At 38.7% G+C, this 14661-nt stretch overlaps 1 protein-coding gene across 4 annotated transcripts in view; it reads left to right on the top strand.

Moving 5' to 3' along the window:
• CPNE3 (copine 3) overlaps positions 1-14661 on the top strand; it is a 30931-nt gene that overhangs the window by 6364 nt on the left and 9906 nt on the right. For all 4 annotated transcript variants that reach the window (XM_031050557.2, XM_031050558.2, XM_005150843.3 and 1 more), the window contains exons 2-8: positions 1522-1661; positions 5932-6111; positions 7190-7264; positions 7721-7792; positions 8981-9064; positions 10732-10821; positions 14105-14203. In XM_031050557.2, coding sequence (XP_030906417.1) covers positions 1530-1661; positions 5932-6111; positions 7190-7264; positions 7721-7792; positions 8981-9064; positions 10732-10821; positions 14105-14203 — 732 coding nt within the window. In that variant the 5' untranslated portion in view covers positions 1522-1529. The remainder of the gene's footprint in view (positions 1-1521; positions 1662-5931; positions 6112-7189; positions 7265-7720; positions 7793-8980; positions 9065-10731; positions 10822-14104; positions 14204-14661) is intronic.

Raw genomic sequence — 14661 nt, 5'->3', positions numbered from 1 at the left:
GGTGCAGTAGGATTTCCATGAATCTGACATGCTTCCTCTTAAAGTTAAGGTATGTGCATGAATGCTTGAGTGGTTCCTTTACATATGATCTATATTTTCTTCATTCTGCAGAAGTCCATTGCTAAGATGGCAGAACAGCAAAACAGAGATCCATTTCTTAAATAACAAAATGGAGAGGCAATGGGTGAAGTATGCCCAGGTGGAGCAAAAGAAGCCTCATGAAAATTCTCTAAGACCACTGTTTTTTTCTTTCTCTGGTCTCAGTTCATTGTTCCTCTTTTCCATGTTTCTTTTTCCTTTTTGCCTCTAAAAAGAGTTCCTTTTCACCCAATGTCATAGGTATGCAGTGAAAGAAAAGATGGGTTGGGTTAAATGTAGCTTCATGTTCAAGTACACTATATGTGTACATTGCAAGTAATCTGGCTAAGTAGAAGCAGATGCCTTTCTTATTCTGTTTAGTGTCTCATGCACTTTCAAGAGAAGTTAATACTGTGTCTAGATTGTGGACTTCATGTGGAGAAGGACAACCTGAAGAAGCTTGGGAACTTCCAAGATAGGCTGCTTTTAAAAAGATTTTGAAATTTTAGTCTTTGAGTCAAGGGCATTTGTACTGTAGAGGCTCACCTCCCAAAGAGATGTTGGCAATGATCAACTGTATTCCTGAAGAGTATAATTATAGAAGGTTTTTTATATAGAAAATATCTGCTGCTCAGATCTAATTTGGCTTGCAAATGAAGTTTATCCCAATGTGGGTTTCATAACTGAGAATGAAGTTATTTCTGTACGTTTGTAATATTTGCTGGTTTTCTCAGTTCCAGTGAAGAATTACTGAAATACTTAAGAAGAAATGTGAGAGAGCTTTCAGTTGCTCTTTATTTTCAAACAAACCTCCAGAAAGAACACTTTCTCTTAATTCTTGGTTGTTATTTGACTGCAAAGTTGTTTATCCTTATTAATAAAAATTTGCTGGTTTTAAAGATTTACTAAAGCAAGATCATCTATTTCTGTTAACCACTTAAACTCCTTTTCCAGTTGTGCCATGCTCATGGCTTCAGCTTTTCATTACAAAGGTTTGGTTGGGGAGTATGTCATATGATTGATTTCGTTATTAATGAAACTATTATTAATGTTTACATTACAAGATACTGGCATTCATGTGGCATACATCATTATGGGATGTAATTTAAGGCTTCTGAACCTTTATTATCAGCAGCTCACTGAACAATTTACTGTTTGTGGTGTCTCCCATTTTTCTATTTGGTCCTTAAGCATTCTAAGAAACCTGATCTTGTTTCTTAGGTGCAGATTTTAAAATAAAGTTTTATACAAAGCCAAGAATGTAAGAGTAATATTGTAATTTTGGTACATCATAAATCTTAAAATTTGCATTTGAAGCCTCAGATTTCACTCTTGATAATCTAACAATTCTTGTGATCTGTCAGAGAGTTAATGCGTTGTGACAAGCCTATTGTTTGCTTTTAGTCAATTTTTGGAATAACGATTTCTGTTGCTGCTTTCTAGATTAACAAATGGCGGCACAGTGTGTGACAAAGGTGGAGTTGACAATTTCCTGCACCAGTCTCTTGGATAAAGATGTTGGTTCCAAGTCGGACCCGCTCTGCGTGCTTCTCCAGAACACCAGTGGTCAGCAGTGGTATGAGGTACAGAATGACGCTTCTCATGAATCTGCTAAAAATGCTGTTGACATTGTTGGGACTTTTAAAACACTGGAGTGTATGAGTGCATTAAAATATTTTGGTTATATAAATTATTTAATGATATAGAAATATGTAACTTATATAGCCACATAAAATATATTAATTGTATAGCAGCACCTCTGAATCATAAAATCATAGAATAGTTAGTGTTGGAAAAAACATTAAGGTCATCAAGCTCCAGCCTACCTGACATGGATACGGACACATCCCAGTAAAAGATGATTATGCCTAAAATAGTTACAAAGGCAGCACACTAATAATTGCTTCTTTAAGTAATATTTACACCTGTCTGATTTTAGCAGTGTTCGCCAGCCACGTTTGGACAAACAGAATGTGCCTTCTAAGTGCTTATATGTGCTTTCAGAAATAAAGTACTCCAAAGCTGGGATCTAATCCTGGATTTGAAAATAGAGAATCGTAGAATAGATAGGGTTGGAAAGGACCTTAAGATCATCTAGTTCCAATGCCCCATCTCATTTTAGAGCAGGGACACCTTGCACTCAACCAAGACACCATCCAACCTGACCTTGAAGACCTGCCAGAGCAGAGAGGGGTTGGTATGAGCATTCAGACCTCTGGACCCTTGCCCATGCCCAGCCTTGTCCGCAGCCGCAGAGAGCCTTAAAGAGACGCTCTGTCGAGGCAGGGAGCCCATGTGGGGCACCTGTGTTGCCCCAGCGTTAACAGCCCCAGCCCCCTCCACCCCCAGGAACAGGGAGCAAGCGGAAACCGCTTGTCTGCCAATGCGGCGTGTGCTCACAGCAAACACAGTAAGATCTAGAAATGTATTTAAAAAACAACAAAAAGAAAAACACAACAGAACAAACTAAAATTCTTATACAACCTGTCTTAAACTACAATCTTCAAAACCCAACTCTAATAGAAAGTCCAAATCTTCTACAAAACTCCACTCTTCTTCAAACTACGAATCTTCTAAAATAAACAACTTCCTGAAACATCTTCTCCTCCTTCTTGATAAGCCCTGGAAGCAAGCAACACAAGGTCATTTCAATGAGGCTGGGGCTGGTAGCCAGGCTCTGCATGATGAGACTTGGCTCCCGTGGCCCAGAGGCAACGCAGGGCAGCACTGTGGTGGCCCCAGGGCAAGGGCAGTGGGCACCGTGGCCCTGCAGCACGGTCAGCCCCAGTGCAGCGGCAGCAGCCAAGCCACCCTTACTGCCAGCAGTGGCTGTGGGCACATGCTGTCTTACCACTAGTTAGTCTACTTCCATCTCCTCGTCATCCTGCAGCTTGACGTCAACCTCCATCTCCTCTTCGTTCTCCAACTTGATGTCTACCTCCATTTCTTCATCGTCTTCTGGCTTGATGTCAACTTGCATCTTGTCCTGCAGCCCCATTTGGGTCCTGCTGGCAGCCTGGTCCTCCGGCTCCAGCATGTATTGGAGTAGCCTAAGGCAAAAGCCAAGCAGAAGAGTGCATTGGTGCTGCCCTGGGCAGCAGAGCGGAGCTGTGGGAAGGGGGACTGGGCACCCGGCACCCTGTGGCTGCCTGGTCAGAGCCGTGGGGCGCTGGGGCCCCGGGCACATGCGCCAGCAGGAGCTGGCCTGAGGCCGGGGGCAACTTGGCCAGCAGCACCCACCAGCTCTTGCAGGCTGGTGCTCGCAGCCGGAGGACCCTTTGCTTCTTGCTCTTCAGCGCCTTGCGCGGCGGTAAGACCTTGAAGACCTGCCAGGGCAGAGGGGTTGGGGGTAAGCAGCTGTGCTCCCTTCCTGCAAGGCCCGGGCGCAAACCGGCCCCTGTGCCTTCCTCAGCACCCACCAGCTCCTTACTCTGTGTATGCCAGTCTTTGTAGGCTCGCTCCCGCAAGGGCTGCACTGGGCTGCCAGCAGGACAATGGTGCTCTTCCTTTGGGGCTGCATGCTGTCACAAAGATAGGAACAGAGGAGGCACAGAGAGAGAGTAGGGCAAGTGGAAGGTTAGGAGAGGACAGAAGGGCTTGTGGGTCCAGGGAGAGTCAGAGGGAACACAGCAGGGTAGGTGCAGGGGGGGCGTTCTGTGTTGTGCTTCTTGCTGGGTAACGGGCTTGCTGATGGAACGTGGGCTGTGACATTAGAGCTCTGTGCCACCGGAGGTCTGGAATGGCTGCCTAGCAGGGCATGGGGACAAGCCCTGAAGGGGCTGCAGGTTCATGGGGGAGTTTATGGGGCAATCTTAACTTTACCTCTTGAGATGATTGAAATACACTTTTAGAATCATAGAATCGTAGAATAGATAGCGTTGGAAAGGACCTTAAGATCATTTGGTTCCACCTTGCATTCAACCATGCATTCAACCTTGCATTCAACCATGTCACCCAAAACGGCATCCAACGTGCCTTAAACACAACCAGGGATGGCGAATCCACCCTTTCTAGTGCCTCACCACCCTCACAGGCGAAAAAAAACCCCTTATTTCCCTTATATCTAACATAAACTTCTGATGTTTAAGTTTGAACCCTTAAGCCCTTGTCCTGCTGCTGTAGTTCCTTATCAAGAGTCCCTCCCCAGCAGCCTTGTAGCCCCCCTTCAGGTACTGGAAGGCTGCTATGAGGTCTCCACACAGCCTTCACTTCTCTAGGCTGAAAATCCCCAACTTTCTCAGCCTGTCTTTATATGGGAGGTGTTCCAGTCCCCTGATCATCCTTGTGGCCCTCCTGTGTACTTGTTCTAACAGTTCCATGTCCTTTTTATGTTAAGGACACCAGAACTGAACACAATACTCCAAATGAGGTCTCTCGAGAGCATAGTAAGGATCAACTCCTTGGACCTTCTGGTCACACTCCATTTGATGCAGCCCAGGATACGGTTGACTTTCTGGGCTGCGAGCACACACTGCCAGTTCATGCTGAGTCTTTCATTAACCAACACGCCCAAGTCCTTTTCTGCATGGCTTCTCTGAATCTCTTCTTTGCCCAACCTGTAGCTATGCCTGGGATTGCTCTGACCGAGGTGTGGGGCGTTGCACCTGGCTTGGTTGAACTTCACAAGGTTGGCATCAGCCCACCTCGCAAGCATGTCAGGGTCCCTCTGGATGGCATTCCTTCCCTCCAGTGTATCAACCGAACCACACAGCTTGGTGTCATTGGCAAACTTGCTGAGGGTGCACTCAATCCCACTGTCCATGTTGCTGAGAAAGATGTTGAACAAGACCGGTCCCAGCACCAATCCCTAAGGGACACCACTTGTTACAGGTCTCTAACTGAACGTTGACCCGTTGACCACAACTTTTTGCATGTGGCTGTCCAACGTTTTTCTTATCCAAGTGTTCCATCTATGAAATTGATGTCTCTCTAACTTAGAGACAGGGATGTCATGGTGGGCAGTGTCTGTCTTTTTACACAAGTCCAGGTAGATGATGTCAACTGCTCTACCCCTGTCCATCAGTTCCTTAGCTCAATCATAGAAGGCCACCAAATTGGTCAGGCAGGATTTTCCCTTAGTGAAGCCAAGCTGGCTGTCACCAAGGACCTTGTTGTTTTTCATGTGCCTTAGCATTCCTTCCAGGAGAATCTGCTCCAAGATTTTGCAGGCACAGAGGTGAGACTGGTCTGTAATTCCCCTTCTTGAAAATGGGGGTTATATTTCCCTTTTTCCAGTTGTTGGGAACTTCACCTGACTGCCATGATTTTTCAAATATGTTGGACAGTGTCTTAGGAACTTCCTTTGCAGCTTCTTCAGGACCCATGGATGGATTTCATCTGTTCCCATGGACTTTTGTATGTTCAGGTTCTTAAGGTGGTCTCGAACCATCTGAAGACTGAGGCAATGAAGTCATTAAGAACCTCAGCATTCTCCATATTGAGGGTAACCAGTTCTCTTGATAGCTTCTAGAGAGGGCCCATATTGTTCCTAGTCTGTCTTTTATTTGTTAGTTAGCTTTAGAAGCCCTTCCTGTTATTTTTATGTTGATCTTCTCTGTGGAGGAATAAATACCCCAAACTGGGAGAGAAGAAAAACAGGTCCTTCAATATTTCTCTGACTTAGAGCATTGGATTTTGTTATGTATTTATATTTAGAAAATATAAATATATTGCAAATATAACTTTGATTGATAAATATATAAATATATTCATATTTGATGAAAGGTTTGTAGGAAGATATGGCTTAGTACTTCATAGTGAGATCTTTTGAGAGTCTTTGATAATATATTTTTTGATTTGTATGCTTGTTTGATTGGTGAAATCCTGGATAAAGTAATATCTTTCTAACTGCAGGTTGATCGCACAGAGAGAGTTAAGAATTCCTTGAACCCTAAGTTTGCCAAGAAATTCCTAATTGATTACTATTTTGAGCTTGTTCAGAAACTTAAATTTGGAATATATGACATCGATAACAAAACCTTTGATCTAAGTGATGATGACTTCTTAGGAGAATTTGAATGTACACTGGGACAAGTAAGTATGCAGATGTTTTCCCTTAGAATTAAGAAAATGTCATTTGCTTATATAATTTACCTTAAATTTACCACTGTCATCTTGTGTGATTGGGGTACTCTTAAACAGAATAGAATTCCCTTCATTTGTTTCTTAAAGCCTCGGTTCCATGTATATACATTTTATACGCAACAGGTCTTGCGATGGTGCCCTGAAATGTACTTTATGATGGTGACTGTCCAGATTCCTGTCTGAAACTAAGTGGACTGTCAATGAGTACAAAGTAGTAATTGCTGTTTACTTACTGTAGTGCTCAAATTCTTACTTTTGGGCTCCATAAAAAGAGAGTTTGATTTAGTGATATAAAGAACGTTCACAAATGCCATGTTAACCTTGTAATTTTCTTTCCACTCAAGGCAAGCAGTAATGATTCTGGTTCTGCCTACTGTCAATTTCATTCCTGTTTCCCAGTCAGATTCTGCTTCCCTGTCTCTAAAGTATTTTTATTTTTAGCTTATTATGGAGACAGGGGCATGGTGAAATGAAATTCAGTAACAATTTAAAATTATTCATTCTTAAAGTAAAGAAGGTCCTGTAGAATGAGCAGACAAACTTCTGAAAAGGTATTGCCAGCAGAAGATAAAATAAAATGAACTGCAGAAACACTGCAGGGGGAGGCTGATGTTTGTTTCCATGTGTGTTTACAAATCTGTTTGCTGAACCCCTTATAAAATGTGGCTTTCATGTGTTTTAATCATATGTATAGAAAACTTAAGAATGGTTTGAGATTGAAACTTAAAGATATTTGTCCATTATGTGTATCATGTTACTAGAAGCCGTTTGATTGCATACTGCTCCTGAAACTCTGTGTGTGTTCATGTGCATATGTATTTTAAAATTTTGAAATATATTGAGTATAAACTATCTATAGAAGATCATGGACAGTAAATGCCATGCTGTCATCTTCATGATAAAGTAAAATTAATAAAAGGAAAATACCTCACTATCTGATTTCATTCCTTTGAAAATCTGTTAAATTGTGCTACTGATACATTTAATTGTGCTACTAATGCTTGATACACAAATTTTGTCTTGGCAGATAGTTTCTAGCAGGACTCTGACAAAACCATTAGTACTCAAAAATGGCAGACCTGCTGGAACAGGAAGTATTACAGTAAGACAATCTGTTCAGTATTTATCCTTAAATGTTTTGCTGTTTGGTTTTTTTGTTTGTTGTTTTTTTTTAGTGTTTTGAACACAGTATGTGTAACCTACAGTGCTGTAAAAAGTATCTTAAAGCTTTTTATTTATTTATTTTTCCCCCTCCACTAATATTTCTGTGTCATCCAGAAGAGCAGCAGCCTGCCTTCTGCATCTCTAGGTCTCACTGCATCCGTAAAATAATTAGCGCATCCAGTGTGTGACTGTTTGGGCAATATCTTTACTTGTCATTATCAGCATCTAGTGAATCCCAGTATCCGATCAAATTGCTCTTCCCTCCCCAAGCTGCATTTTTTAATGTTGCATTTGTGAGTAAATGTAATTTATTTTAGTGGACCTGTTGTGAATATGAGAAAACTATGTAGTTCCTGAATAAAAAATGAGGATTTAATTCTGTTTGCCTTTCTAGATTACAGCAGAAGAAGTGAAGGACAACAGGGTGGTTGTATTGGAAGTAGAAGCAAGGAAACTGGACAACAAGGTATTTAGGCCATTGCTGTTTCTCAGTAAAATCAGAATCTTGTCAAAATAGAAACATTAAAATGTTTGTGTTTTCTGGTTTTGTTTTTATTTTTTTTTCTGAAACGAATTGATTAAGACTTTTCTTATGTTAATAAATTGAAGAAAGATAGTTTCACAGTAAGTTTATTAACTGTTTTGACAGGCTGAGAAAACTGGGGCTGTTCAGCCTGGAGAAGAGAAGGCTGTATGGAGACCTTACAGCAGCCTTCCAGTATCTGAAGGGGCCCATAGGGATGCTAGGGAGGGACTCTTCATTAGGGACTGTAGTAACAGGACAAGGGGTAATGGGTTAAAACTTAAACAGGGGAAGCTTAGATTGGATATAAGGAAGAAATTCTTTACTGTTAGGGTGGTGAGGTACTGGAATGGGTTGCCCAGGGAGGTAGTGAATGCTCCATCCCTGGCAGTGTTCAAGGTCGTGTTGGACGAAGCCTTGGGTGACATAGTTTAGTGTGAGGTGTCCCTGCCCCTGGCAGGGGTGTTGGAACTAGATGATCTGAAGATCCTTTCCAACCCTAACTATTCTATGATTCTGTGATTCTGTATTTCTAAAAAAGCCAAGTGCATTTCAGGAATAGTCTGTGAACAGCATGTTTTCATTTAAATGTAAATATTTAGATTTAATCATAATGATAAGGGAGTTTGGTATACTGTTTGGGTTGAATAGGTGTATAAATGATTACCTGCTATCACTCTGAAATAACAGGACAAGAGTACACTTGAAGTGTATCAATCTGTTACGTGAATGTTTTGGGGCTGGCTAAAATGACTCTATTTAGAAAGACTTTTAAAAGCAAAATTAATAGTGAAAAAGATGTTATTTTTCTCAGTTAATTTAATGATACTTTTTTGAACTGGATTAAATCCTTAGTTTTCTGACTAATAAATATTATGATGGATAGTATAAATATTCTTTTGCTTGAGTTGTCAGGTATCTAATATATGAACACCACAGAACTTTTATCCTAAATTGACAGACATGCCCTGTTTTTTTTCCTCTTTCATCAGACTTGCATTTCTTCATCTAAAGCTTTTGTTCCATGAACATTTAGTTTACTTTTTGTTAATCTAAGTGTGCTTTAACTGGCATTTAATAACATTCATGCCACAGGCTGTTCTGGGATAATTACATGTTCTTTAAATACAGGATTTTTTTGGAAAGTCAGATCCTTATCTGGAATTCCACAAGCAGACGGGAGATGGAAACTGGGTGATGGTTCACAGAACAGAGGTAGGATATTTTGAGTCAACAATTTAGAGATTAAGGTTATTTGATTTTTAGCGTGTCACAGCACTAGAGGTACAGTGCCTTACAAAAAGAAGAGAGTGGTCTGGTAGTTGACACACAGACTGGTTAGAAATGACCTCAGGTCTTCCACTGATTTTATGATAGAACGGGAAGTCTACCTTACTCTATTTCTGATTTATGCCTTCTTGTTTTAAAAGAAAATACTAAAAAACCCCAACCAAACAGACAAACAAACAAACAAAAAAACACACAAAAAAAAACAACTGTAAAAAAACAAAACCTACCACAAAACTTTCTGCAGTCTAAAAGAAAATGTTTTGAAAAGGTACTGTGCACTCACACATGGATATTTGTCTGAGTGCTGCTCTAAGGGTAAAAGTTGGTCATTCCTGTGACTGTGCTGTTCTTAGGTCAGTGTCCTGTTTAGTACCATTTAGTAATGAAAGTAATTATACTGCATGGTTGCATAGCAAGGGCAAGACAAGGATAATGCTGACTGAGGGAAAGTGTGCTTGAGCAGCAGCAGCCTTCTACCTTGGAGGAGGTGCAGAGGTGCCATAGCAGCAACTGACAGGGCAGGTTCAAAATGTCTCACCTCAGTGGAAGCCCAGACACTAGTCAAAACTGAGGTACTGTGTGCATTTGAAATGGTGACCGTATTAATTTTGAAGCATGGATGTTGAAGAGGTATAAATCCTTTTTGTGTCACATCTGTAAAACTTGTTTCTCTTGTAAGGTGGTTCTTCTGTGTAAATTACATTTTTCCCATGAGGATTTCAGTCATCTTCAGTTTTAGATAAAACCCAAATTTGCTGTTCCAGCCTAGAATTGGCAGGAGAATTAGTTCTTTATGTTACAGATTTTCAAAAACTTTTTATGTTACTAACCATTATTTACTCTTTTTATTTTCAAAAGAGCTATTTCTTTCCTTGCACTCATACAGTGCTGGAAGTGTAAGTATTATTAGGTATCATTAATTAAGTATTTCTTGTTGCATGTAGTTTCTTGTGCTTTGTAAGATCATGATTTGGTGTGTATTGAGCATATTACAGATATTTTCCAGTTGACAAATTCTGAAGATCATTCAGTGTTATTCATAAATGTAATGTTTTTAGTGTTCAATTTGAGACCTTTTATCCTCATGTAGTGTTTCTGCTTAACTCTACCATGAATTTCTTGAGGGATTATTTCCATAAGCAGCATTTCAGAATAAATAGAAGCTGCAGTGAATTGTAGTCTCTAGAGCATTGATGTATTCAGAATTTACGATGTAATGTTTTTCAACTTTCTTTGGTAAGCCACGCTTTCATATATGTTTGTGTTTGTATGTATTATGAAAAAAAGGCAATATTTATATAAATAATAAATTTTTGCAATGTAGTATCTGAATCATATCATAGATCACAATGCAGTCTAGAAAAATATGGAGCTGAAGGGTACTATCTCTTTTGGACAATGGTATTGCTTGTTTAGAATGTTATGTTTGTTTACCTATTCTACATGCTAGGATTTGGATTGCAGGAGGTGATAGACAGCATCATTAGTCAACTGGTTTTGCTTACAAAAATCGTGGCATGAAGGTATGACCCATTACAATGACTACATTCTACCCCTGGGAACAATGCTATTCTGTCTTTTTTTATAAACAGGTTATTAAGAACAACCTGAATCCAGTTTGGAGACCCTTTAAAATCTCTCTCAACTCTCTGTGTTACAGTGACATGGATAAATCGATCAAGGTAATGTATATGAAACGTGTGTATGAATTAATGCATTAAAAATTATAGTATGTAATACTAAATAGAAGATGTGTTATTCTAGTTATTGTCTCTGTTTCAAATTGAATTGAAAGTGTTAGGTTTCTTACTCTTATATGAAATTCACAAAGATACATGCATGTTTTAGGGGCAAAAAATGTATCTCAAATTTGTGATGCATTGTCTGGTAGAATTTGGTCTTTGAAAGTCTGAGAAAACAGTTAAACACAAGTAGCTTTGGAAGACCTTGTGCAGTTTCTTATTTGGTTCATAGTTTTAGGGTTGCATCAGCCAGTATCAATGGAGTTAAGACACTGTATAGTGAAAGGTGTGTGGTAAAGGCTAGAATATGCTTTGGTCTATGTTATAGATCTTATAATACTTTGTTACTGGTGCAACAGGTAACACGAAGGAAATTTTTAATATATTACCTGGTAGAATTAATTATGCTAAATATACCAGCTGAGATAACAGATGTGGACCAAATGCATCTTGTGGATACCAGATGCAATTTTTTCTCCTCAGATAGAACTGAACCTTCTTCCAGAAAGTCACCAAACCTGTGAAGTGACAGTTCTACCAGGACTGGTCTTTAACTATTTGTATCTTCAGATTTTATCTTGAATAAATTACATTTAACTTCTAAGTGTTTTTCTTCAGGAATTCCCTTTAAGGGTAGAATTGAAACTAAGCAACCCATCAAAAGGCCATTTATAATCCATTATGAACATGTTAAAAACCTGATAGTTTAGCATTTAAGAAAAAAAAACAACAAATGAATAAACCACTGAACTTACAATTTTTCCTCTGGGTAGGAAAAATGAGAGCGTGATCTGCATGTAACAGAATCTGTATTAGTCACTTGACTTGAGGCAGCTTTGGAATATGCTTAGCAGCCAGAGGGATCTGGGTGTTATAAGCACCTGTATAGATTTAAACACATAATTACAGAGCAGACTAATGAACAACTTTAGAAGCCTTCTTCCCAAACAGTTTCTGTATTTTTTCTTTCTTATTCCTTTCTGCTTCCCTTTTCCCCAAAACAGCTGTAATAGCTCTTTCATCTCCATATACTGTAAATATATTTATCTTTTTCAGTAAACAGCCATACTAAACTATACACCATTGATTATATCTATTAAGATGGGGTAATTATCAGTTCTGTCATCATTTTAATAAAGCCTGTTTATTGGAATCCTACCTCAGAAGTGTAGGTTTATTTCCAGAGGAAATAGATTTTACTTGGAGTTGTTACAGAGTTGCAAGCAGACAGTAGGGTTATGTGTTAATTTATAAGTCCAGGAGCTATTACTTCAAACATAAAAATGCAGGAAGAATTGTATTATAATGTTGAAGGATTAAACCATACTTTTTAACACTTTTATATGTGCACAGTTGCATACGTAATGGGCTATTTGTCATAGTAAGTAAACCTACCAACTTTTTCATAATGAGTGGTTTGGTTTGTGTATCCCCAGCAATGCACAAACCAAGTTGTTTCTTTATCTTATGGATTTATTGCTATATTCCATCAGAGTGTGTTTGCAGTCAGTGAAGTTTTTCCATGTTGAAAATGTGAGCCTTTCATCTGGAGCATGCATGCCTAGTTCTGCTGGGTCAAATACATATGCAGTCTCATCACCTGGTTCCCTAGTGTTTTTGTATGTCCAGAAGGAGCATACATGGAACAAAAGAAACACTTCTGTCTTGCTTGGATAAGCATTGAAAATTGGCTTATACTAGTTGCATATATCAAGCAAGACAAGCTTTCCTTTAAAAGGAAAGATAACTAACTGTGCCAACTGTGAGCAGGTATCATAACTGTTGCCTCAGGAAATGTCTTCAGTTTTAAATTTCAGGTACTGAAGAACTTGGCTGAGTATTTGATTGGCTTAATTTATGGCATTCAAAAGAATTTACATAGCATCTGCCATGAATATTAGTCTTGGTTCTGTAGCTGCTTGTATGAGATTTAAGTTGCTATTCACTGCATGTGCATGCATTTATTTATTAGTGCATTAAAAATGTAGGAGTAGTGCAAACTGCAACATAGAGGCATGAGGCATGTTCTGTACAGCATAGAACTTGCAATCTGCACATCATATTTTGTACTTCAACATTCCTGTTTGTATTCAGAGAGTTAATTCCTCTCAGAAGCTCAAGTGTATGTTGAAGTTGTTTTTTTTTACTTTATTATTCCTAAATGCAGTGGCCAAATAATCAACTGTATTGTTTCTTTAATATAGTGTATTTTTTTTTCAGTCTGGAAAGACAAACATGAAAATATCTGTTCATTTCAAGCCCTGTGTATTCAGAAAAGGTTTTCTGAAGCTTGTTTTGATTCCATTCTAATGGAGGATTCCTACTTTAACTCTTGGTTTAGTATTTTTATTATTTATAATTATTTTTATTAAGTTACTTTATTTTTTTCCTGTTATTTGATTAGCTAGCATGTCTGCATTGCTAAACTGAAATATCAGAAGTGGATGGAACTAACATATGCTATTATAAATAAATAACCAGCTTTTTATCTGAAAAGGCAGATCGGCCACATTTGTAAGTTAAACTTTTAAAAAACAGAAATTGAGGATGCTGCAAGTAAATAACAGGGGTAGAATGATACTCGCTCAAACTGATAGGTTCTTAGGAAATAAAAAAGATTTAATTTGTTCTGCCTTCTTTGGTGTGTTGGGGTGTTAAAAGATGTTGAAAAAACCTCAAGTCTTGTTTCTAGATTTATGGCTGAACCTTCATATACTTCTTAATTCTGAGCTGTCTTTAATTAATATAAAAGTGTTAATAAAACTCTAGTGATTGCTGAGTAACTGGTTCACTAATTTTTTGGCTGGATGCTCAGAGATAGCTACATTTCCTTAATACCTCTGAAAAATTAAGTCTCTTAATCCATGATTACAGTAGGAAAAAGCTACATTATTCTCTTGCTGTTCCCAACACCCTCACACTCCCAAGACATAGTTCAGTATAATTGATATTACTTGCTCATTCAGGACCTGAAGCTGCTTAGTATTTTTGTCTCTCCTTTGTTCCAGTGAAAGATCTGGTCTGAAATGAGTTATATTGTTTTTTTATCATGCTTCATTCATAATTTTAGGTGTAACTCTATGCAATTCTAAGAGTGCAATCTGGCAAAATTTCCATGATATAAGAGATTCAGGTTTGCCTGAAAAAAATGCTATTGAAGTGTTCATTGCTTTTGTAAGTAAGGCCATTTCTGTTACTAACACTGAATAGTGCTTCATTTTAGGTAGAGTGCTATGACTATGATAGTGATGGGTCTCATGATCTCATAGGAAGCTTTCAAACTACGATGTCAAAACTGAAGGAAGCATCCCGGTCCTCACCTGTGAGTCTTATGTTGTCTACCTGTGTGCTTTTGATGAGCTGTTTTACTCATTTGGGAGCAAAACTTAATGTCACTTGACTTGTGATATTGAAGTTGTTAGGCTGCACCTTAACAATGCAGCTGTAGTTGAGGCTAGCTCAGCATTTACATTACACATCCATTTACCTATATGCTGACAGGAGCTGCATAACCTGGCTCAGTCTTGACTGCACTAGTAGGTTAAGGTAATGGTTTAACTGATGAAGCCTCAACAACTGATTTGGGAAGCTTAAACATATAGGTATTACTTCATATGTCAGTGCTACAGCTGTTTTGTTAAAGACATGGTGATTCAGGCAAAAATCAGATTTGTTAGAATCCTCAGAGGGAAAATAGTACAATTTCTTTGATTAAAATACAGTTGTCTAAACAAACATATTCCTAAACATTTTGGTAAGAGAGGATTTCTGTCTTGATAA

Source organism: Melopsittacus undulatus, chromosome 1 (genome assembly GCF_012275295.1).
Source record: "Melopsittacus undulatus isolate bMelUnd1 chromosome 1, bMelUnd1.mat.Z, whole genome shotgun sequence".
NCBI lineage: Eukaryota > Metazoa > Chordata > Aves > Psittaciformes > Psittaculidae > Melopsittacus > Melopsittacus undulatus.
The sequence above is the reverse complement of the archived record's forward strand: the minus strand, read 5'-3'. Positions and strand labels throughout refer to the sequence as shown.